The sequence below is a fragment of the Sciurus carolinensis genome, chromosome 8, assembly GCF_902686445.1.
Source record: "Sciurus carolinensis chromosome 8, mSciCar1.2, whole genome shotgun sequence".
Taxonomy (NCBI): domain Eukaryota; kingdom Metazoa; phylum Chordata; class Mammalia; order Rodentia; family Sciuridae; genus Sciurus; species Sciurus carolinensis.
The window spans coordinates 66,589,575-66,615,617 of NC_062220.1; the positions used below are offsets into that span (position 1 = coordinate 66,589,575).

At 44.8% G+C, this 26,043-nt stretch overlaps 1 protein-coding gene and 1 long non-coding RNA gene across 7 annotated transcripts in view; one reads left to right on the plus strand and one right to left on the minus strand.

Moving 5' to 3' along the window:
* Positions 1 to 22,998, minus strand: part of Atxn7l1 (ataxin 7 like 1) — a 235,841-nt gene extending 212,843 nt beyond the window's left edge. For all 6 annotated transcript variants that reach the window (XM_047562903.1, XM_047562901.1, XM_047562900.1 and 3 more), the window contains exons 1-3: positions 22,874 to 22,998; positions 22,339 to 22,546; positions 21,767 to 21,835 (exon numbers count right to left, since the gene is read on the minus strand). In XM_047562903.1, coding sequence (XP_047418859.1) covers positions 21,767 to 21,835; positions 22,339 to 22,519 — 250 coding nt within the window. In that variant the 5' untranslated portion in view covers positions 22,520 to 22,546; positions 22,874 to 22,998. The remainder of the gene's footprint in view (positions 1 to 21,766; positions 21,836 to 22,338; positions 22,547 to 22,873) is intronic.
* Positions 22,758 to 26,043, plus strand: part of LOC124991952 (uncharacterized) — a 31,215-nt gene continuing 27,929 nt past the window's right edge. The window contains exon 1 of the long non-coding RNA XR_007109994.1: positions 22,758 to 23,191. This is a non-coding gene — a long non-coding RNA (uncharacterized LOC124991952). The remainder of the gene's footprint in view (positions 23,192 to 26,043) is intronic.

The following is a 26,043-nucleotide window of genomic DNA, read 5'->3' on the forward strand; positions in this document are numbered from 1 at the left end:
TTAATTTTTGTCTGCCCCAGTTTGCTCAGCTGTTAGCACGGTGTCAGGGTTGAATGGCTAATATATGTGAAGTTCCTGATAGAAAACAGTTGTTAGATAAATGGTATCTTTTATTACTGGTACTGTCTTATCAGCATAATTATTACACTACTGGCCCTTGCTGGCATTCGCTAATAGCTGTCACGTGGTTTGGAAATTATCTGGGAATTTCTATTTCCCTAGATAGTTGGGTCCTCCAGCCAAGATCAGATAGTCAGAAAATTTTTGAGGGTTAAGATTTCCTAAAAACTGGGCTAGGGGTGTTTTAGTGACTATGGGAGTGTAAATTAAAATAAAGTAACATTTGAAAACCTATTAAGTCATCAAACATTTGAAAATCTTTGGTGTGGTATTGGACAGAGTTCAGGAAACAGCCTCTCTCCTATATTTCTGATGGGAGTATTAATTGGAACAATATTTCTAGAGGGCAATTTAGCAATGAATATCAAAAACCTCAAAAAGAGCATACTTCTGGACTTGGCATGCCACTTCTAAAAAAGTATACTCTAGAAATAATCATGGATGTGTGTAAAAATTTAGCTACAAAGGACATTCATTTGATTGCAATATTATTTTTAATTATGAAAATCAAAGCAATCATTAGATCCAATGACAGAGGGTTAGTTAAATAAATTATGGAACCTATATATGATGGAATACTTAATAACTTAGGAAGGTACTTAACACAGCAAAATGATACAAGATTATTTCATTTTAAAAATTATATATATACATATATATTAAAATATATATATTATATTACATATATTAAAGGTATTTTAAAAGGTCAGCACTTGTTAAATCTATTTAAAGGATCTATAGGCTAGTTTTTTTTTTCTTCTTTTGTGGATGTGAATTTTCTTTAGTGCTTATATATCTATTTTGCATTTAGAAAAAAAATTAAATTAATTTACTCACGGAAACCTAAACCCTCCCTGAATGGTAGCCTATTTTACCCAGGCTAGAGCACGCTGCTCCTCTGCTTGATGAATATATACTCTCCCCACTCCAAGTCCCCTCCTCCTTCCAGGGAAGAATATGTCCTTAGCCAGGTCTCTGCTTTCTGCTCCTCACTGGGTCCTCCTCATGCTTATGAGGACCCAGGCCCAGGCCCAGCTCTGCTTGAATGATCTCACACCCCAGTGAATCCAGCTGTTCTTCACCTCCATCCCTCTATCTGCAGACTCCACCCCTTGATGCCTGCCCACCCCCAATCACCAGGAAACAGCATTACGACAAATAAAAATGCTCCACAGAAGTGGCCTGACACCATTATTACCAACCTACTGTCAGTTTTCTTTCCAGTTCATCGGAGGGGACAGACTATCACCACTAGCCCCTGAGAGAAGCTGAGCAGTCTCAACAGGGCCTGGAAATGTGATTCCACTTCTTTGCCAAGGAGGTGGCAGAAGGTTGGTTCCCAGGCCATGGCATGGTCCCTGATGACGCCACAACTGCCAGAGGCCTATCTCCATGTGCTGGCATAGGGTGGGGGACGAGGGGGCTGGGAGGGGCAGGGCCCTGGAAGGGAGAGGCAGTACCTCCGTCAGATCCCTTCTGACAGACTTGAGCTGTGCCAGCAATTGTTAAGGGTTAGGTGGGTTGTCTACCAAAGTCTCCACTAAACCCTGAAAAGACCAAGGCTGGTGCCCTGCCAGGAGGTGTGCTGGTTTGAGGGTTTCACAGGCAGTACCGAAAGGCACCATGTCATAGGAGGCAGCCTCTCTTCCGGGCAGTGGAGAGCCCTGGTTCCCCATGCTTTGGGAGGCGTGGCCATAGCTCACAGGGTGTCAGGCCGCCTCCCTCCTGAAAGTGCTGTATGTAGATGCTCCTCCTAAGTGAAGTGAACACAGATGATTTGTCATGGGCCTTGAGATTGCTGGAGCTCCCTGAGGACGTTCAGCCCCTGGATGACAAAGGGTCCTCTGAAGTCTGGGCCACTTCCTTCCCTCCTGCTTCCCATCTGGATTTACAGGCAGATCAAGCACCAGCCGCTCCTTCCTCCTCCCTCTGAACTCTAAACAGAGTCCGCCTGATGGTGAGGTTCACATACACCTTCACATTCTGTGGCTATACCAAGGGCTTTCTCTGTTTGGTAAAATTCGTACTTTATCTTAAAAGTTATTGCTGATTTTGCTTTACAGTCCATTTCCCCCCCCTACTGTATTTTATTGATTCTTTGTCTTCTTTTTTTGTGGTGCTGGGAATTGAACCTAGGGCTTCATTCATGTTCTACTACTGAACTATATCCCCAGCCCTTTTAAAAAAATGTTTGAGATAGTCTCACTAACTTGCTGAGGCTGTCTATCAAATTTGTGATCCTCCTGCTTCAGCTTCCTGAGTAGCTGGGATTACAGGTGTGTACCACTGTATATCCAGCTATATTTTACTAATCTAAACTGTAACCCCCCCCCAACACACACATTGACATCTTTAAAATTAGGATGAGTCTTAGAATGAACAGTGACTGTAGTTTAAACTGCAGTGTTTTTTCTCAATGTTTCATAAAACAACAATGTATCTTACAATGAATGGTATCTTAGAGCTGATAAAATATGATATAACAATGTTCTGAACATTACACTCCTCACTCCCTTCTCAGGGCCTCAGTTTAAGGACCATCTAGATGGTGTTTCCTAAGGAAATGTCACATCCTCTGGCATCCAGAACATGGCCCTCATACAAGTATTGTGCCCACAAGAGAGGATGAGAAAAAAAAAGAAAGAGAGCAAGAGAGGATGAAGAGGAGACCTCCTTCTGAACAGCGTCCTCCAGGCTTCCCTTCTGAAGCACGCTCAACGCCAGTGAAAGGATGCGTTCACTGAGCAGTTATTATGGCCAGGCATGGAGCTAAGACCTGCATGTCCACATCATCTAATCTTCCCATCGACCCTCTGATGTACCTGTGATTATCCCATTTTACAGATGGGAAGAATAAGGCTCTGGGGGTTTATGTGACTTCCCCCTGCACCATCCCAGGCAGATCTCTGTAGATGCCCTCATGAGGAGCCTTGGTGTGTAGGGTGAGCTGGAAGACAGGACTGAGACCAGCCCAGAGAGCATGAAGGTCAATGTCAAAAGAAACAAAAGCTGGTCTCTACTCCAGCACCACTTTGACTTTCCCCCTTTCCTCTTGCCCTCTTCCTGATGACCAATGCCTTCACTCACAGCTTCCGAATCAACTCCCCCAACCCTCACTCCCTGTGAAATTCTGGTCCTGTTTTTGCTCATCCCTCAGTTGAAGCACAACCTAGCAGCTATCCTGCAGAAACCACTGGACTTCAGATCTGCCCTTTCCACTAGGCAAGAACAACAGCTGCCTTTTCCTGAACATCAGTGATGTGACAGCTGATGAGCAAGCTGAGGCACAGAGAGGCAAGGGAGCTTGCCCAAAGTCACACAGCCAGCAGGCAACAGGGCATCTTAGCCATTTAAAAATAGTCCAGTAAACAGTTCCTTTTGCAGATCTGACTGCAAAGCCTGTATATCCCAGGCATGAGATTTAAAGGGGACTTTTCCATCTAGCATACTATATTATCCATCTTTCTCTATTGGTCCATCTGTCCGCTTCCAGGTGAAAAGCCTAAATGACAAGCATGTCAGTAGAATTTCAAGTGGTTTCCTTAATCTTCCATCCCACACTGGGGAGACTCTTCATTAAAGGAGATTTACAAGTATCACAAACCCTAATACCAGCATTCAACTGTGAGAGCAGCACATGTATTCCTTGCTGGTCTCAAGCTACTTCCTGTGCGATTCGCTCTCCTTACGTCTGTACCTGTGTATGGCTCCCCTAATTTCTTAAAATGCCTTTTCTCGAAGGGGTGAGGGAGTCATATACCCACAAGGAGCCCAGGCAAAGGAAAAGCCACAGACCCTCTGCCCAGAAAAAGTGTGCACATGAGAAACTGCCTCACGCTGCACAGCTGCAGAGTTTCACAGACTGCAAGTCAAGAGTCCCCAGGCTGCATCCCTCCCACTCCTAACATGGGGCTTTGCACACAGTAAGTGCTCAATAAGCTTATTAAGGAAAAAATGGCACCTTCTTTTCTTCCTGTTCCTTTCCTCATCATCCTTGGTCAGAAAGGACACTGCCGCTCCCTCGGTCACACTTTCTGTGAGGTGTTTCTCCCTGCTAAGGTCTCTGTATCATCAGCCTCCCTTGTTCGGGGAAGTTCTCCCACCTTCTTATTTGGGGCCTTGAACCCCTGTCATCACAACCCATCCCCAGAGCCCTGCCCCTGCCTTGCTCCTCTCCCCCCAGAACTCTGCTGGCTCTGGGTGACATCCTCCCAACAGGTGGCTGTCCTGTGGCAAGGACCTCAGTGTCCTACCCCTCACCTCACAGACGAGGATCACAGGCCATGACCATCCTGCTTTCTGATACGGGGAGACCCAGTCCCAGGAATCTTGACCCAGTTAGTTCCACCTTCTTAGCCTCCTTCTCCCCAGAAAGCAAGAGCACCACAGGCCACAGGCAATCCTGGCTTCTGAGATTTTCGGCACTGGCTAGGCTCCTCTGGACAATAAAGCTCCTTTGTGCAAGTTAGAAAAGACATCCCCTCTGGTCCAATGCAGCCCACAAGGTGCACAGCTTGCTAAGTGACATGTCGACTTGATTTGGGTGGCACCCAGGATCATGGTCCTTCACACACAGACACAAAGGAAGAACGACTATCTGATTTCTCCTTTTATGTGAGGTGCCTGGAATAGGCCAGTTCATAGAGACAGAAAGTAGAACTGAGGTTTCCCAGCTGGGCAGGGGTGGGGAGGAATGGATATAACTGTTGTTCACAGATGCAGAGTTTCCAGTTGGCACTTGGCAGAAGTTCTAGAAATGGACAGTGGTGATGGTCACACACCATGGTGAATGTATTTGGGGCCACTGCCACTGAAGTGTAAACTTCAAAATGGTTAAATGCTAAATTTAATATACTTGAAAGTTTAAAAGCTAAGTGTGCTCTACACTATGGCTTAAAAAGCATGGGGGTGTGTGTGGGGGGGCAGCACCTTTCTATTTATGGAAAGATGTGAGGACACAAGGATTTATTCTACTTCCCATAAGAGTTTGACACAGCAAGAATATTACCTTGGGACCTAATTCCCCAGGTGCCAGCATCTCTACAGGGTCTAACACCTTTAAAAAGGTGGCAATCTGAGAGCCCAGGATGAAAGGTGCCCATAAGTACAAACACTGCCTTCTTCCTGCCAGTTCCCTCCACTCAGCCCCCATCTCCACACGCGGCCAGATTCTCCTATGAGGCTGCGGCAGCCAGGCCCATTCTTGGTAGGCATAAACTGCCATCCTGTTATAAATCCTTTCCCACAAAGCACTGGAGACTCGTCCTCTCACTGTGCCAAGAAGTCTTTTTCTGACCATCTGTAATCCATTCAAAGGCAACCGGCAGGAAATGGCGGCAAGGAAAACCCCAGCAAAACGCAACTGGTGGGACCACCTCTCCTCCAGCTCAGGGCCAGCAACAGGAATCCGGCCTTTCTTAGGACACGGAACATCTGTGGGAGTTCTGGAAGCGGCTGGGCATCCGTCAGGGGCTCAATGGGCTCGAGACAGATGCTCACGGAATTTGGTAAGAAAAGCATGCTGTATTGAATTTTTAAATTAGCTCTAAAGAAAACTCATTTGAAAAACCAAAACAAACCCTAGACCCCGAGAGAGAGAAAATACCATCATATGAAAACTAACCTCACAATTGCTGTCTTCTGATTTCTATGGACAATTAGACCACAATTTCAAGTAGTTCAAATCTTTCTTATTGCAGCTCCTCCTCCAATGTGATAGTTGTCAGCTGCTTCTCCCTAATAGTGACAGCTTCATTTTTTTGGCACTAAATGCTGAGGCCCTAGTGGTAAGCTGAAGCCAGCCTACAGGCTCACGAGAGCTGATTGTTAAATTTTCAGGAATTTGGCGAGCCAATTATTAAAAGTTATATAAGCCCATAATTAAATATATTAAATATAAAAATAATTTCTCAAAACACATTACTTCGTATTTCTCTTGCGACAGTTTACTGTTATCAATGCTTTAAGCAGGGATTGGTAACTTTTTCTAGAAAGAACCAGGCCGTAAATATTTTAGGCTTTGGGAGCCCTCCTGTCATTGTCTCAACTACTTTGCTCTGCAACTACAGTCCAAAAGCAACCATAGGCAATATGTAAATAAGTGAGTGTGGTTGTGTTCCAATAAAACTTTATAAAAATAGGCTGCAGGCTAGATTTTGCCAGTGGGCCATGGGTTGCTGACTCCTGCTCTTGGAGTTACATATATTAACTGTACCTATATGATGGAATCTGTATGATGGTGTGCTAATGTATATCTCTACCCAACTCTGAGCTGAGCTTAAAATGCAGGGGTGGTGCTGGGCACGGTGGTGCACGCCTGAAATCCCAGCAACTCAGGAGACTGAGGCAGGAGGATGAAGAGTTCAAAGCCAGCTTCAGCTGGCTAAGCAACTCAGAGGCGCTAAGCAACTCAGTGGGATCCTGTCTCTAAATAAATTACAAAATAGGGTTGGGGATGTGGCTCAGTGGTTGAGTGCCCCTGAGTTCAATCCCCAGCACCCCCCTAAAAAAAAAAAATGCAGTGGTGACTTTATACCATGGAAATCACCAAATCCTACAAATCAAAGCTTTGATTACTTTTTACAGATTTGAGGTGAGGGAGGAAATTTTAATAATGCAAATTAAATTTAAAAAAGTATATCATGGCCATAGCTATATTGTGAATCGTTTTTTTTAAAAATGAAGATATGCTCTTCAGTCTACCTGAAAATGATTTTCCAATTAACAAAGAAGTGACTCAAGTTAACAACAATCAAGTTCTGCCATTCATCTTTTTGAATTTGATTCATTTTTTTGAATCCTACTGACCCTAGCAGCCAACGCTCATGAGGAAGCTACTCTACTTGTCAACTAAAGTCTCAGTTGGCCACAGGATACAAGAATTCAGCAAAACTCAACAAAAGCATTTGATGAGAATCTATTTGTTATGTGGAATTTATGATAGTTTTAAGTATGTCACTATTTGTAAGTTGTATGCTAAGCAGCATTTTAAAATTTATAATAAGCACATATATGTGCAAATTTTTTGGAGAGCAGATTGCTAAATATTTACTAGTACAACATGATTGTAACAGAAAAAAACTTACAAATCAATTGGGTAGCAAGACTTTAAACATGTGTGTTTGAGAGAGAAGAATAACTCTCCCCCATGAACCCTGAACAGAAAAATCAAAGCATATACAAATATTACTGTAAAAAGAAAGGGAGCCTGTTTCCTGAAAACCCTGTTGCATAAAGCACTGCAATGGGTTAGGTGTCAGTGAGTCTCCAAGTGGACTAATCATGAAGTGTAATTCATTGATGTTAATGGAATCTCACATAATTCCCATTTCCAAAGGCAACCTCCTCATAGTTTCCCGCATAGACTTTGCTTATGCTCTTCCCTATGGAACGCCCTGGATGTCCACTTCCTAGCCATCTTTGTTGGCCCTGTGTGGAGCATCCATTCCTTCATTCTTCAAACATCAACTTGGCTTCTAGCACACGCCCTTCCCAGTGCCCCAGATAGAACCCAAACCAACAGTCCCTGCCCTCAAGTCAAAGGTCTCGCTGACCACAGACCGCAATCCCTTCTTCCCCTGGTTAAGCTCCATTTCATTCTCTACGCAGCATCACAGACTCCAGCGAGCTGTGTGGTGGGTTCCTGGAGGGTAGTGGCCACAGCCATCCCACTCTCACACTCCCCAGAGCTCAGCCATGCGCCTTCCACATCCAGTTTAAAGTGACCAGTTACTTTCTACTGAGTCAGTGATGAGGGAGCACCACCCTGGCTTCACAACACACAGGCTACTACTCATCCTGGTCTGCAATTTAACTTCAGTGGTTCATCTGACCCAGGCTAAATACCAGGCTCTGGCTGGAAGGTAGGAGCCAGATTGTTTTAAGTGTAATTATCTTTTTCCTTCCTCAAATTAAAGTGAGGGTCCCTTGAGTGTGTGGGGTAATGTTTTTGTGTGTTTTGCCCCTCCTTAGCTTAAGAATCATGGTGTTCAGCTCCTTCCTCTGAAAGTTGGTAATTAAAGGGGAAAACTTCACTCTGCCTTTTAGAAGGAATTTAAAACAGTAGTTCATCCCCTGTTGGTGAGAAAGGGGTCTTTATAGAAGAATGTTGTCCAATAAATGTAGGTCAGAAAAACAAAATTTGAAAGCGACCATCCCTAAAGAAATAACGGATCCAGGCAAGGATCATCAATGGATGCCTCCAGGATTCCCTGAACTTCCCTGCTGGGAAATAGGATATTTGCTTAGTGCTAAAGCATCACCTACAGAATGACATACTAATTGCAGAAGGAAAACAAATCTTTGTAATGGAGAAGTGGCCACCACTTTCAAGTGGTGATCGATATCTAACAACAGGGCACCCTGACATCAAGTGCTCCTGATGAGATGTGTAATGAAGTACTCAGAATCACCTGGTATGTATTCTTGCCAAAATGCTGGGCCCAAATCTAAGTGAGATTTTAGTTCTAACTTCCCATGTGGGGTCGGGGAATGGGGGGTGACGACAGGGCACAGACAAAACAAGGTAAATGACACCACAAGGAAGTGATCTGACAGACCAGAATGTGAAGCATTCTAACTGGCAATGTTTTATATGTGTATTGAGAGAAATCTATACATATATTCATATACCACATATGGGGTGGAGGCACTATTCTAGATTAAAAGTGACTAAACAGGCGTAACAGATAAATGCAATGCATGAATTCTGACAAAATACTAGCTTGAAGAAAGCATCTATAAAATTTTGGGGGAAGGAGGAGGCAACAGGAAAAATTTGAAAGTGAATTGATATTTGATGCTATTAGGGAATTACTGTTAGTTTTCCAACTGTGACCCTCATAGTATGACTACAATTAGGAAAATGCCTTTAATTTTAAGAAGATGCAGACCACAGTATTTAGGGGTCAAGTGTCAAGTTGTCTGCAACACACCAAATAGTTCAGCAAACATATACATGTATATTTATATAAGGTGAGGATCTGAAAACTTAAGTGAACAGCTCAAGGAGACAATCATGATGTGGCAAAATGATAAATATTTAGAGGTGAAATATCATGATGTCTACAACTTATTTTCAAATGCTGCATAAATATATATGTATTTCTTCTTAAGAAACATATGGCTATATATCCTTATATACAAGTAGCTGTGACCAGGATATTATTATTTCAACTTTTTATGTGTGTGAAAAATGTTAACAATGTTTCTTTGGGACCTAGTTGGAAGGGTCCCAAACAAACAAGGGTGAAGGTGAGGATTGACCCTGAGTATTAAATAGGGAACTTCAGTTTGCTCCAAGGCATCTGTGAATCTGGGTCTTATGACTGCACTTTTCTGCTCAATTTTCTTTGCAGACCTAGGAACCCAGACCTATGCTGGGTTCATACCTTAGCTGAGTTGAACTCTTTTGCATTGTGGCTCCAAATATCCACCTAAATAGAAACTTCAGGTCCTGTCGTTGTTAGAACCCCAACAACCTCAAAATAGCAGGTGGTGTATCAAAGAAACGTGAAGGCCATCTTCAGACTGTTTTTAAGATGAAAATACAAAAAGGGGACTTTTTCAGTGGATACAGTTTCAGTTTTCAAAATGAAAGAGTTCTGGAGCTTGGTTAAGCAAATGAACTGTACACTTAAAAATGGTTAAGATGGTCAGTTATGTTATTTTACCAATTTTTTTTAAAGGAAAACATATGAAAGTACAAGCAATATCAAGAAACATGCCTGAAAAATAAATCTGATGTTTAGTCAAACTGTGGTACTCTGCTGGTTGAAAGATATCTTCAGCGGGAAGATATGTTCCCTCCTCCCTGACCTCCCTTCCAGAAGATTCGCTTGCAGTTATGTAAGACAAGACACAAGTAGACTGTGGCAGCTTGAGGAACTGTAAGATTTAGGAACCAAAGTGCATAGTGGGGACAGCCTGCAGCACAAGCTCCAGGGCAGGTCCAGGCTGTGTGGCCTGAGAGGTGGGGAAGGAATCCCTGGAGTATGGGCTGGGCCCGGCAGAGTGAGGGACGCGGGCTGAGTGGACAAGTCACTAGAAGCAGGGCACACGACCAGGCCAGCTGTGAGGGGCAGTCCGCCTGCTGAGATGTGAAGGGATGCACTAACTGTGATTGACCAGGAAGTGATGGAGGGTGTTTATTTACAAAACAGGCTAATAAACGTGAATTTCTGGGACATTAATTTTGAAATGATATGCACAGAAGGAGGAGACAGGGAGACCAATGAAGTGGCTAGTACAAAAGTCCAGGTAGGCCAGGAGACGTGGCCGGGGGTGCTGGAAAGGGGAAGGGAATGGAGAAGTACAGGAGCCTCTTTAAATGGTGGAGGGCTTTCTAAAGACAGAGAAGGAAAAACACGCGGACTTTGCCCTGGCGCTTGGGCTGGGGAGCATGGGGTGCATACAGACACCCAGGTGGATGACTCCAGTGCGGACCCCCAGAGAGGGCAGAGGAGCTCTCAGCAAGGAGAGGTCAGGGCTGGCGGCAGTCACCCCAGAATCACCAAAGAGGGCATGACTAGGTGTGAGCAAGTCGCAGGTGTGCACAGACAAGGGAGGGGGAGGACACGAGGAGCCAGCTGAAAAGCGTAGAAAGGATGCCACTAAAACTTCCCTAAAGGAAATACCAGCTGGGCGTGGTGGCGCATACCTGTAATCCCAGCAGCTTGGGAGGCCGAGGCAGGAGGATCGTGAGTTCAAAGCCAGCCTCAGTAAAAGCATGGCACTAAGTAACTTAGCGAGATCCTGTCTCTAAATAAAATACAAAATAGGGCTCAGTGGTCAAGTGCCCCTGAGTTCAATAATCCATACCCAAAAAAAGGAAATACAGGTTTCAGAAAGTTCTAGGGCTGTCTACTATTTAAAGAAGCCCCCAATAATTCCATTTGGAAAGCAGAGAGCCCCTTCATCTGCTTAAACCTGATTATTTTAAGTGGGGTTTGTCTTTGCCTTTTAGTCTTCTGTCTCATCCATGGAAAGTGGCAGCACTCTTAGTTGCATTTGAGTTCTCTTTGGGTCTTGCCCTGCTTCTGCAAAAGATGAGAAAGGACACAGTGGCATGGGGGAGGAGAGGGGGAGCTCAAGAGGACAGGGCCTGAGTCTGGGAATATAATTAATAGGGTTCTTGTTCGTGGGTCGGTTATATAGAGCCAACTTTACCCAAAAGTGACCAGGGCCACTTTCCCAATGTCTCATTTTCTTCCTGCTAGTCTTGGGCAGGAAGAATCAAATCACCAGCCAGCAGGCGTCACCTGAAACCCCACACAGAGGAAGTGACTAAGTAGGAAAGGGGGAAGAATGAAGAGGGAACACATGTGGAAGAGTCCCCTGGTCTCTGAACAGAGAGGGAGAGGGAGAGGGAGAGGGAGAGGGAGAGGGAGAAGGAGAGGGAGAGGGAGAAGGAGAGGGAGAAGGAGAGGGAGAAGGAGAGGGAGAGGGAGAGGAAGAGGGAGATACCAGCTCCTTCGGGACCAGCAAGGCCATCACATATAAAATGCTCAAGGGCTCTGGTTAACGAAGAGCAGGTGAAACCCGGAGTCACAGAGCTGATCACTGCCACATCTCCCCGTCTTCATGTGAGACGCATTCTGTGTCTTTCTCAGCCACTCTAAAGAATTTTCTTTATCACTACCCCTCAGAGCCAGTGACAACTAGGGCATGCTGTGGCTGAAGAAGGCAAAGGACTTTCACACCCACTTAACAGGCATATCACCATCAAAAGGACACCTTGAACGTGGGGGGTATTGAAAAGCTATCTCCACTCCATCATCCAAAGGAGAGTGCACCCTTCATGAAAATACTAACAATCCCAACGCCAAGAGGCAAACTGAATAGCAGCCTAGAAGATGTTCAAAAGGGGGAAAAAAGAGAGAAATCATCACTGTAGATAGATGTCCCCGGAGTTGCCTGGCAACCATCTTTGCTAACACCTTCTTCCGAAAAGGAACAGTTTGCATCAGCTCCCATGATTTCCCTGAGGCCAGCACTCTGGCCACAGAGGCCCCAAAGCTGGGACCCTGGGATGGGAAAGCATTTCATTGACAGGGACACCCAGGGCCCCCTCAGCTGGCCACCAGCTCAAATACACAGGGGGAAAGGCAGTTGGTCGGTCTGTACCATTCTGCTTACAGGACATGCTCTCCTAGGCAGGGCTGGGTTGGATGAGGCAAACCAGGTGTTCAGCTGCAACAGGTAAGGTTGCATGTGAGTGTCTCCTTAAGCATGTGTTCTAGGTGCCTGTTTGCTTCATTTTAGTCCTAACCCCACTCCCAGGATGAGACTTTATATGACACTGTGATTAGAGTATAGCCTCTGGAATTACCCTGCCTCTGGGTTCAAATTCTGGCTCTGCTACTTTCCAGCTGTATCACCTTACATAAATCACTTAACCCCTCTGAGCTTCAGCTTCGTAATCTCTAAGATGGGGTTGAGAATAGGATTTGCTTCACAGGGTGTTTATAAGGATTGGATGGAAAGCACACATTTAGCCCTGTGCCTGGCACTAGTCAATGCCCAAGGAGTGGCAGCTAGGATTGTTATTCTTAAAAACACATACACTGCTTGCCAAGAACCCCTTTTCCTGGACCTATACAAACAGAATCTCTGCAAGCAGGCCTGGTGTCTTTGCTATCAAAAAGCTTCCCAAGGGATTCAAGGTGGGCAGGGTTAAGAGCCACTTTTCCAATCAATGAGCAAATCTCAACCTTCAGTTACCAGAATCCCCAGAGCAGCCAGGTTGAAATGTGAGTCCCTGGTTCCCGTACTTCCCTCTGTCAGTAGTCTTGGGTCAGCATGACTACGGCCCAGGGATTCCAGGTGCCTGGGGGATACCACAGGGTCCCAGAATGACCACACTTTGCAAGACACAGATTCACTCTTGGAAACAAATAGTACAGGGACCCAGGTTCAACTCCTTTAGCTTTCACTCCTGGGATCCTGAAAGAACCAGGGACACAAAAGACAAAAGATACCTAGTGACCCTGGGCACACTCCCGGGGCAGCTGGGACAGTGTGTTCCTCTGAAAGTGACAGTTCTAGCAAAGTGACAGGTATAGCAAAGAAGACCCAAGAGCCTCATCAAAATAACAATTATCATAACAAGAGCTTATATTATTGAGTGCCTACTGTATTCCAGAAGTAACTCATTTATTGTTACAACTCTGAGAGGGAATGTCATTCCTATCCTGCAAATGAGGAAATTAAGGCTGAATTTAAGACACAGCTAGGAAATGGCAGAGTCAAGGTTTAAATTATGCTGCAGGAGACTCTCCAGTCTGCAATGCCAATGAACTTTGTGTGTGTGTGTAGTAAAACACACATTAACATTTACCATCTTAGCCATTTTTAAGAGCACAGTTCTGTGGCATGAAGTACTTACACAATGTGGTCCGGCTGTCACTACCATCTATCTCCAGAACTTTTTCAGCATTTTTAGCTGAAAGTATGTCCACTAAATATTAACTCCCCATCTCCCTCCCCAGCCCAGCCCCGGCATCTGCCATTCTATTCTCTCTCTGAATGTGACTCTCTAGGAACCTCATTTAAGAGGACTCAGACAGTATTTGTCCTTTTGTGGTCAGCTCACAAAAAAAAAAAAAGCTGGATATCACCTTGATCCGACATGACCAAACTGGGAATGGGTCTCAACTGCTTGGCATACTTCTACAATGCTGAAGTGACCTGGTCAGTCCTGTCTCCCCACCCCACCTCAGGTGTAGGGCTGTACTGTTGTCTTGGAGCAGGCCACACTGCTCCTGGCTGAGGGTGTCCTTGCACTTAATGTTCACAGATTCACAACTGGCTTCACAGAAGCAGGGAGACTGCTAACTGCTGCTGTGTTCAAAAAGCCCATCATTGACTCACTTTTATCTTCCCCCTTACAGTGACCTGATGCTAGTTCATTCTGGGGAGAATTTATTTGGTTTCCTTTTTCTCCTTAAACAACCTCTCCCTTAAAATCGACAAGTAGAATTGTGTTATGAAACCACAAGGATAAAGTATCTCCATAAAAACAAATGCTTTGTCCACAGAGGGATTCTACCTTTACCTATAGGCAACTGGGCCAGCCGGGTCTGGCCTTTGAATGTTTAGGATCCCATGCCTTAGCCTCAGATGTCTCAAAGGAAGGGACTTCAAGACCTCTCATCATTAGCTCAAGTGCCTTAGGGTCCAAGTGCAGGTCCCTTTGGCAGAAGTGGTCAGTCTGAGCCCTGCCACAGAAGACAAAGAGAATGCCAGTCAAACAGCATTAGTTGGGAGCCCAACATTGGCAGAACACTGTGCCAAGTTTTAGAAGAGTGCAAGGATAGTCCCTCCACAATTGTTTCTACAATATTTGGAAAAAAAAAAAAAAATCCAACCCAGTGACTAACAACGCTCTCCCTTTCCATTACTGCTATGTTTGATCACTGCAGTCACTTAATAATCATTGTTCCCAGATGTGAACACTGGGCCTCTTCAGAGGGTGAGGTCCTTGGATAGGAGGCATTTGACTAGGATGGGGGTCTCTCTGTGTTGGCTAGGACCATTTCATGTCCACTTCAGGACATCATGAATGAAACAAAACGTCATAAATGAAAGGTTACTCAGAGGACATAAAAGCAACCTACACAGAAAAGCATGCAGAAATGAATCTGCCTAACTTTTCTAAATCAATTCTGCAGCAGAGACAACAGGCCCCTGAGAACCATTGGTTGAAGAGTCAGCGAGGCCCCACGGTCTTAAACGACACTGTAGGCCACATGGCCCAGACCAGAGGCCCTCAGAAGCAGACCTTCCCTGTCCTTCCTATTTTCCAGTCCTTAACATGGAAGTCTTGAAGCCAGCTGCTTGCTCTCAGCCATGTGCATCCCCATTTCAGACAAGTCCCACGGGTAATCAAACTGCAGAGGATGCCAGTGGTACTTCCAGCCTGACTTTCAATATAAACTGAAATCTTTAATTCTTCACCGTGGTGCTTCTGACATCGGGCACCAGCAGATAATAAACACCATCATTATCAGAATTGGCTCTTTGGGGGTCTCCTCTCCCCACAGTGAGAGAGGGCTGGGCCACACAGAATGAGAACTTGCAGCTCCCACTGTCGCCGTTGACTACAGAGCAGTCCTCTTGTAAACCTTCGGAGGAGAGTTCCCAGAGGCCTCTCTGCACCCAGCACCAGTTACAGAACAGTCACAGTCCACACTGCTGAGCATTTGCTGAGGTGGACTTATATAGGCTGCAGACCCAAGACACGATATTAGTGGAATATTCCTGTATTTTTCTCTATTTTACTTGTGTCCTTACCTTTCCAGCTTCACCAGTGATTCTCTACCAGGGTGATTCTGCCTCCCTAGAGGACATTTGGCAATGTCTGCAGATATTTTTGGTTGTCCAAACTTGGAGGGGAGGAAGGAGTCACCACTGGAACCTAGTGGGTAGAAGATACTGCTAACACCCTACAATGCAAGGATAGTCCCCTCCACAAAGTTGTCCCTGACTTAAAATATCAGTCGTGTCACTGGTGAGAAAACTTACACTACTCTGCTATCTTCATTCTAACAACAGATTTTTTAGTTTTTCTAGAACATTCTGTATTCTCTTGCACTTCGCATGCATTGTTTCCTCTAACTCCACCCTGTCCATCTTCACACATTGGTAACTTCCATTCATATTCCATCCTTTTACTTAAATAAAATAAAATTTCTTCAGGGAGGGCTTTATTGAGCCCCTAACCTAAACTGGGTCCTCTTGCCATGCTCTCCAACAGCATCCCAACTTTTCCTTTTGGAGCACTGATCCAAGTCATCATGGCTTTTGCTGTTAGGAGGGAAGCGCCCTGAGGGCAAGAAGATGCTTTCCACTGCTTTGTTCCACATCTAGCACAGCGAGCTCTCTCCCATAGGGCCAGCCATGCATGAAGGAAGCCAAGAAGGCAGTAGAGGGTATTTAAAATTAAGCCAAATACCCAGAGGCTTAGTACGTGTAGGCACCAAAAAGAGAATGTGGCAATTCCTTATGAACCAACATGAACGGCCCTCTAAGGCGAATGGAAATGGCAGGATACTAGACAGTCCTTGTGGTTTTCCATCATTCATGTAGGAATAAGACAAAACTACATATGTATCTACTCGAATGCTCACAGATTACCTTTCGGAGGATACACAAGCTAATGGGGTTGGGGTGAGGAGACTTACTTTCCACTGTAACTATACCCTTTTGAATTTTGTTAACACGTGAACATTATTTTTTTAATGTAGTTTTAGTGAACGTATGTAACAGTCTACATCTGCAGAGGTAAAATTTCGTTCTCAGAGAATGAATGACACATGCTGAGACCCTGGCATGGTCGAAGGTGTGCTGAAGGCAGTGCTGTATGCAGAGTGTGCCCACCCTGTCTGACTTTCTGTTCTGAAAGGACTCAGAGCCACATTTCCTCCACATGGGAACACAGACACATGGAAATGCTTGTGTGTATAAAGAGACTCATTTCAAAAGCTTTGTGTTTTTCAAACTCGATGGTGGGGTTGTCTTTTCTCAGCTCTGCTTGCCCTCCACTCCACCAGCTGGATGCGACCGTAAAGCTTATTAGTTTGCCAAGCCCTTATTTTGGGCTCCTTTTTACCTTTCCTCCCTGCCACCGTTAAGTCTCCCCATCTCTCCGTTCCTTCCATCCCAAACCCAGGGCAAGAGAAGAGAATTAATTGATAATGAAATGCTAAAGTGGACATGTTGCCACCCAAGCAAAAGGGGAGGAAGGCAGGCTCACGGCAGGATGAAGTTGAAATGAATGGTGGCAATGAGGTCAAGCTGTGGAATCCATGTTTTCCCACCTCCTGTTAACTTAGATCTAGAATTGTCTGTATGATGAAAAAGAGAAGCTGGATGCAGCTTCCCATACATCTCCACAGCTTGTCTCTGGTTTCCCTGGCTCAAGGAACGCTTCCATCTTACCAGGTCAGCTGCCATTTTTCCTCCAATTTGCTCCCATCCAGCCATAACTATGGGATCCTAAACCTGTTCCCTTGTTCCCTGCTCCCTCCGGTATTGCAGTCCAATTCCACCAGCATCTCAGGAGAACAGCAAACTCTTATAGTCACAGTAAGATCTTATGGACCCAGCAGCACAGTGTTCAATTGGAAGCATGGCACTAGTTTACTTGCATCAAACCAAAACATGTGGGAACACTAAAACAGACAAATGCCCAAAGTCACAAGCGTGGGCTTCTGAAACACCCAAACAAGGATCTAATGAGGTCTTACTTTTCTCAGTGATGAAACAACTTATAACTCATTAAAAAATTTTTTTTAGATCTCTCCATCCCTAGGGGAAAAAAATATAGACTCTTCTTAAGCCATAAGACTTAAAATGACTATTTTTTTTAGCTCTTGATAAAACTTATCAATGACCACTTATTAGTGGTACTCCATTAAAAATGTTGCTATTACTCTATAAATGAAGTCTCTTTTCCCTTCATCAGAATAGTTAAAAATCCAAGTTCATTAGAATAATTTTCTAGAACTAGCTTCATTAATAAATGGTGATAATCATAACAACAATAAAAAGGATAAAAGCACATACTATGTGTTAAGCCCTTTCATATCATCTCAATCCTCACAACAACCCTGTTTTTTTCTCAGTTTTATAGTTGAGGACACTTAAGAGCCTGCTCCTTATTTATGAATTGGCTCCCTCCCTTGACCCAGTATTGGGGAGTGAACCTAGAGGTGCTCTACAACTGAGATACAGTCCAAGTCCTGTTTATTGTGAGGCAGATCTCACTAAGTGGCCCAGGCTGCCCTCAAACTTGTGATTGTCCTGCCTCTGCTTTCCCCAAACTGGCATTCTTCAAAGAAAAAAGTTTAGGTGAAGCAATTCGAAATCGAGAACATCTTTCTAAGTCACTAAGAGCTTTTTTCCCAATTAGCTTGGGAAAAAAAAGTCCTCAAGTAAATCCACCAAGTTGAGGAGAGAAAATTATTTTAAAAGGTTAGCATAGAGGAATGGCCTTCCTTGGAATGTTCTATCATAAGCACAGTTCATGTGCTTTTTTAGAGCACTGAAGGTCACAGACCATTCACAACTATTGCCATTCACAACTATTTGCAGTAAACCATGCTTATGTAGACGCAGTGATTTTTGCCACCAAGAAGTAAAAAGCTGAGAAAATATACCCAATTACTCTCAGTACTTCTGAAGGAGTTACAGGTATTTTTAATGTGAGGGCTTATTTTATTTATTTTAAAGTTTATTTAGAAACAGCCTGTCTGCTATAATCGCATCTCAAAGGCAGGTGCATTCAATACAGACGCTCAGGTTCAGAGGTCTCAGGGGAACGGTGGAGGACATTTAGTCCCACCCTCTTACTTTAAAGATGAGAGAACATGCCCAGAGAAGGAAATGTTCCCCAGGGCATATATCAGAACTCAGGAAACTAACTTTGAGCATTCTCTTTCTCTCTCTCTCCCCTCTCTCTCCCCTGCCAGGCTGTCTGGATAGAACCCCATATAAACACATCCAAGCATGGAATTAGCGACAACTTCTGCACCCAGGTGATGACCTGGCAAGATTCAAACCTATTTGCAGAATTCCACTTGACCATAATTTTAGCTAATTTTGCATGAAATAATAACATTGATGTGAAGACTTAAATATGGAGATTTCAAAGCATTCCATTAACATTTCCTACTCCATAAAGGTGGAGAATTGAAACAAAGAAAGGTTAAAAGAACATGAATGGGAAAGAAACTATATTACCAGGTTATTCAAAAAGTCTGCAAAAGCTTGCTATGTCTTCCAAAACTGTGGCCAGAAGCAGAAAGCAAAATGATTCTTATTTCACATTTCCAGCCCAATTTCCCATCTGAGCTTAGTGTATTTAAAAAAAAAAAAATCACATCACATCAATGTTCACAGCAACATTAGTCATAATAGCCAAAAAGTGGAAACAATCCAAATGTCCATCAGCAGATGGGTGGATAAATAAAATGTAGTATATATACAATGGAATCAGTATGAAAAAGGAATGAAATACTGATACCTGCTACACCAAGGATGAACCTTGAAAACACTAAGCTAAGTGAAAGAAGCTGACACAAAAGGGCAATTACTGTAAGCTTTCACTTACATGAGGTATCTAGAAGGGGCGACTTTATAGAGAAAGAAAGAACGTGGATACCAGGTGGAGGGGAAGGGAGAAATGGGAAATTATTGTTCAATGGGTACAAAGTTTCTGGTTAAGATGGTGAAAAAGTTGGGAAATGGATAGTGGTGATCCTTGTACAAGACTATGAATGTACTTCATGTACTGAACTGTACACTGAGAAACAGCTGAAATGGTAAATTTTATGTTATATATATTTTATCACAAAAATCATAGTCCTTCATTTCTCAGTTGTAATTCCTAAACTTTATTTTATTCGCTCATTGTCATTAAAGCCCAAATATCTTCTCAAGACCTGCTAGCTGCCAACAGCATCATGGTCAATCTATGTGTTTATACACATAGATGTACGGAGTCACAACAGACCACCTTGTGTCCTGCAGACATCCATCCACAAACGTGTCCAGTCCAAGAGCTGCCATAGGATAACTCCAACAAGTAGGCCCAGGGCAAGACTGACCTAGCGAATGTTACGGAGATCCAGGTCACCAAACACCCTGATAGAGTCTCAGCTCAACCCTTATGTTCTTCATTGCAGGGTGGTTGGAGTGAATAGGTATGCGGTATATGTATATTTATCTACAAAGAAAACTGTGTGTATATATCAGAAAGACCATCAGGAAATACTCACCCAAATCTGCTCCACCAGGCCCATGAACAAAGAGATCAAGCCTGTGCATGGCTATTTTGGTGAAGTCAGCAATTGTATGTTGCACTGAACAGTGGGTGTCCTTAATGCAAATGCATATAATTAGGAGTTAAATCTTTGTACCTTTACAGGACAAAGGACATAATAAGCAGGATGTACCATTGTGACTTCTGAGGAAAGGAGAGCTTTTCATTTTTCCTTAAAAGAATCCATTTCTCATGAGGCAAAGAAATCTGAGAACAAGAATCTTTTGAAACAGAAGTGGGGGGAGGAGGGAAAAGAACATGAGTTTTGTATATTATAGTCATAATCCATCACTCAGACCTGAGAAGTGCCAATCCTGTGCCATATCGTGACCTCTACTCAACTCTAATTTAAAGGTTTTCACAGCCTCATCATCTTTTGTGGAAACCTTGCCGGTGGTCTGATAACTCAGTCCTATAAGCTTTTAAAGACCTCAAGAGTTTGCAAAGAAAATAATCTCTAGGGATTCTTTCCATTGGCAACACACATAGACATTTAGCACAAATAAGCTGCCACTTATAAGAAGTCCACTTGACATCATTCCCTCGTGCATCCTAAACACACATGTCAAGATCACACTAAGATATTTAGAGGCAAACATCTTTAGAATAATGTTTTGTTCCCAAAGTGCTTAATTAGCAGAAACACTGCTAGAGAGCTGTCCTTGAATATGCAAGCATTTTAACCTCCATGTTATTTTTTTCTGAAACACAAATTTTCATCTCACTGGATGGTCAGGAAGTGATTGGGAACAGAAAACCAACTGTCTTAGGTATCAATCTGCAAAATGAGTTCCCTCTTTCTAAGCAGGTTTCAGCTACCTTTTCAAATGTCCCCTTTCATGAGTGGTACCATTTTGGAGTTTAATGGCCTTTTCTCTGGATGAGAAATGTTCCTGTGGCCTAGTTACGTCTGAACTTTTTAAACACCTCCCCTCACCAATCTCTTCTGCCCCTTTGCACTCCCCCACATTATAGTCAATTATGTTTACAAGACTTTAGTTAGCAAGTTACAATTCACGTGAATCCATCCACTTCTTCAGCAGTAAGTTACCTCTGAAGTTGTTCCATTTGAAGCCCAAAGGCCAGAGTTACACACAGTAGGCTTGCAAACACAACCAGGATATAAGATTTATTTATGACAACCATGTGTGTTTGATGCCCAGCTCCAGCACTGTGATTTCACTCACATGTCTCGGTCTGAGATGACCTATCTACTCATTGTGTTCCATTTCAGGTGCCATACTTCCACGCTGTGAAAACAGATGGGGAACCAACTTGGTGGGGGGTGCTGCACATACAGATGCCTCTAACTCTGGTCATCACCTAACAATCTGTGACCGAACACAAAGTGGGCCAAATGTCACTTGCTGCAAAGGTTTACCATGTACAATGATTTTTTTCAGAGGAGAAGAGGTTGCTGGAATGACTGACCATGTGGGGTTCATTAAACTGTTGTGCATTTACCCACAAGGAAGGCTGGAATGCTTGTGAAGGAAGCCCCACTTCTCATTTCAGGGATTTTGACCCCCCACCATTTGGCAATGATGCTCCAAAGGAGAATGGTAGCTATGCATCAGAAGGTGCAAACGTGGACTCCAACTGAAGTGCAGTAAACTTCTGCCTTCCACAGTCTACCCCCCTGTACCCCCCAGTTGTATTTATACTTTGAAAGAAGTTAAGATGAAGCAGTAGTCACCTGGGCGTGCTCAATTTTTGACAAGCCTTAGTCACTCTGTACCCAGCAGAACAATTCACATTATATTCCAAATCCTGTGAAGATTCTGCCACACATGCTAACACTAAAATGCCAGTAGCTCCACTTACCTTCTTTATTAAGCCTCATAACCTCCCTGCTTTTTCCACCCTCTTTTCCAGCCTCTTCTAAATCTACATCTGCAGATGAAAAAGAAAAGGAAAAAAGAAAATGAGGAAAAAAAGGGGGGAAAAAGCCAAAGTCAAGGGGGGAGGGAGAGTGTTTATTTGCAAACAGATCGATATAAATACTGTATATGAAAATATTTCCAAAACTGACAATGCAACATTTTCTCCCAAGTCTGGGTTTCCATCTACCTGGCCCAGATAGGTACCAAAAAAACTATGCAAGCAGCAACAGAGTAGCCTTTTAAACAGATAACACCATGGGGCTGCGAAAGCCCACCCCGCGGGCTGCCACGGGGAGCGGGGCACAGACAGACAGACAGACAGCCCTGGCAGCCGGGCCTCTCTCAGTGCACTGATGATCTGTCTCTGTGTGTATTTATTTAGAGAGAGAGGGAGAAGCATGGAGGACACCGGGGGCCACTCTCTCTCTCACACACACACTTTTTCCCAGTGGCTCTAGGTGAATGGAAAGGTTACAGGATAATAAAAGGAGGAGGAGGCGGTGGGGTTCTTACTGTCGGAGCAGTGTAATTTGGCGGCGTCGATCCAGGAGGACCAGGGTTTGCCCAGAAACGCCTCCGGACTGGGCACTTTGCGATCCAGTGTCGCCATTGCTCTTCCTTCTTGTTGCTTTTTCCCTGTTCCTTCGGCAGCAGCAGCCGAGAGACACGGGATTCGAGAACGCTCCGACGTCATCTTCGGAACGTTCCGACATTGAGTGTTCTGAAAGGGGGAGGGAGGGAGGGATGGGAGGAGGGAGGCGGAGGAGGAGGAGAGAGGAGGAGGGGCCGGCGCTCGGGCGCCCGGCCCGGCTCGGCTCCGCTCGCGGCGCGCGCGGCCGCCAGGGGCAGCAGAGAGGCGCCCTGCAGCCCGCCCGCCCGCCCGCCCGCCCGCCCGGCCGCCAGCCCGCACGCCCAGGGAGGGGCCGCGCGGCCCGGCCAGCGCCGCTTGCCGGAGCGCGGAGGCTGCAGCGCGCCGCGGCTCCGAGATGCCGCGGCTCCGCCCGCCCCCGCCACCCCGAGTCCCAGAGCCCGGGTCGGAGCGGCAGACCTGACTCCGGGCCGAAGAAGGGGTTCTTTCGTGCAGAGTTGCGGCTGGAGGACCCAAAGTTTTGCTTGAAGCGTGTCCCTTCCTTCTCGGGTCCCTGTCGCCCACGGTGAGGCGCCCCTGCGGAGATCCTGACGGCTTAATGGGAGGGAGCCGAGTAGGTTTCACCCCCAACCCCAAGTAGGGAGGGGATCCTGGTGACCTCGCGTGCTGGCCACGGTCCCCTTCATCCTATCAGCTCTCTGATGGACCGCGAACCATGGAGATTCAGAGGATGCCTCTGGGAGCTGAAACCAATGGGTAGATGGTCCTTAAATGCAGGTGAGTTGGGGGCGAGAGAAGTTATGCCTTCCTATCTCAGGCTGCGGGGCATGCAAAACTCAAAACTCAGTCTGAGCTGCGGTGCCCCCAGGTTCCCTGCGCGATGCGTGCCCCTGGCTCTCAGCACCACCGCGGAGACTTTGCTCCGGGATCACCAGAGCAGGAGAACTAATTTTCTGTTCTTGGGAAATGATGCTAGCGGGCCTATTCCTCTAGCAGTTTCCTGCGCTCCCTATGGTGAGATGAGGGTGGCCAGGAATAGCGCAGGCATGCTACCGCCAGGAATCTGATTCCTGGGAGGATTCACTTCAGGCTTAATTGCTCCAACTAAAAGGGATGGCTAGATTTACCCTTGATTTTGGACGTTCTGTGCTTTAATCGGGATATCCCTCAGTCCCTAGAGATGGGTAACAAAGACCTTAAAATGTCTTGTCATTTCTTTAAAAAAAAATTTTTTTTTTTTTTTTGGGAATTGCCCAAACGATGTGGGCATCCCCCACAATCAATAATTTTTTCTCTATTCCCCCAGCACTCTTTAGTTTTCACCAGTGCTGTTTCCCAAGTGCTCATCTGTCCCACTGCTGAAATATTGATTTGAAGTTGCTTTATACTTACTGAGTTCTGTCCTGGTTGTGTCATCTAATGCTCTGGCACTTGGCCTCCTGTAACTGAAAGCCAGTGTTAGGATGGGTGATGAAGAAGCAGTTACAAATGTATCTTCAGCCTGATGTGTGCAGTGAGTAAATCTCACTTGCCTTTGCTCTCTTCGGTAGGGTTCTTACACAGAACTAAGGTGTGGATTTCACATTTTAAGGACAGGTGGTGATAACAAATATTCGTGATGCATTGACCTCTTATGATATTCTAAGCACTGTGCTTGACATTTCCTTCCATCCATCCATCCATCCATCCATCTATCTTTCCAACCAACCTTACCTCTCATGGACCAGCCACTCTCAGGAAGGGAAGATGTGTGAGATCTCTCCTGGCCCTCACAGAGGTGCAGGTTGGTGGTCTCTGGAAGAAGGGAGGAGAGAACCTTATCCACTCCTTAGAGAAACATGACACATGCACAGTGACTGACCAGTGCAGTGAGTGCTGTGGTCTCTTGCAGCTTCACTTGTTCATAGGAGGAATTGAAATGGTTAGGAGTGATCAGAAAATGTGTCCCAGAGAAGATGGGATCTGTTTTGCATCCTGGAAATTGGGAAGGATTTATAATGATGAGGCAAAGACTGGTCTTGCCAAGGAAGGGGGAGCGATGATATCGGCAGAGGCTTCAAGTCTCTGCTGGTTTGCCTGGGATGCTGAGTTGTTACTGGGGATGATGAGTTTTACTAGCCAGGCCTGGGTCAAATGATGTGCTGTATGGCTGCCTATAGCATCTAGAGTTTGTTTGACATTAGGGAGGTGCTGAGGGCTTTCTGCACTCTAAAGTTAAGTGTGACTTAGATTATTCTGGCTTTGGTGTCCTGGACATATTGGAGTGTGAGAGCTGGTTAGAAAAATAGTGCTGAAATGTTCATGGTATGAAGAGCTGAAACTTGAACTCTGGGGGTGCTTACTGGTGGAGAGGAGACAGGGTTAGAGAACATCCAGACAAAGCACCTGTCACAGGGTAGAATGTTTAGCTGGATTTTGGAGAGAGAGAGCACATGAGCACAAGCACCAGCAGAGGCATAGTCAGTACATCACTGGAACATTTCCCTTCCCATTCTGCTTTCTTATTTCCCCACTATTCATTATCTATTATGGTGTTTATTCCTTTATTATTGTGCATGCAATGAAGGTGCAAGCAGCCTCTAAGATGGTCCCAGTGATCCCTATCTTCTGGGCTTCACACTTTGTGTGATTCCCTCCCCTTTACATTTGGATTGAACCCAGGGCCTCCTACATGCTAGGCAAGCACTCTACCACTGAGCTGCATCCCCAGCTCCTACTCCTTTAGTGTGGGCTGGACCTGGTGACTTGATTTTAACAAACTGAATACTAACAAATGGAATATAACAAAAGTAATGGGATGTCACCTCTGGCTTAGATTACAAAACGGCTATGACTTCTGTCTTGCTTGTTCTCTTGCTCTAAGGGAAGCCCCGGGCTGGGTTGTGAGATGCCCTATGGAGAGCTCTGTGTGGCAGGAAACCTCTGTACCTTGTACTCAGAAGGTTCTGGCCAGTGAAGATCTGAGGTCCCTAGTCCAACAGACTGGGAGGACCTGAATCCTGTCCATAGCCATGTAAGTCCACTTTCTGGGAATCAGTGACTTAAACTTTCAGAATTCTGTATTCTCCCCTGGAAGACACTTTATATCACTCAAAAAGATCAAAGATGGCTTATCATCAGACATCAGGGTCCCTCAGTCGCAGAGAAAAATGTCAGTGGTTTCATATTTTAACATTAGCTTACTTCCCATGTGGAGTCTCTCAGGTGGAGGCTATTACCCAGAACCCGGAAGATGGTATGACAGCCTAGAAGTTGTTCCCTTCTAGCTGGGAGGATTTTACTTTGCAACATAGTAAAGTGTGGGCTGAAATCTAATAGTGATTTAGCATCTCTACAGATATTGGATACATTGCCATGTTTAATTGATAATACGAATACATATATATTGTTAGAGTAACGTGCATTTGTGGTTTGTAGTCTAAACATTCCCCAGTTTCTCCACTAACTGGAGATTATAATCTCAAATTGGTGAAACTATAAAACCACCTATGACTTTGTTGGATAACACAGCTGTCAATTAAATTGCATAGCTGGGAGTCAAAGAATAAAGAAAGCATTGCTCATCAAACTAGGTGTTTACATTTCACTTTGAATGAAAATTGAGGTCAGTGTGTTTAGTGTTCAGGTCA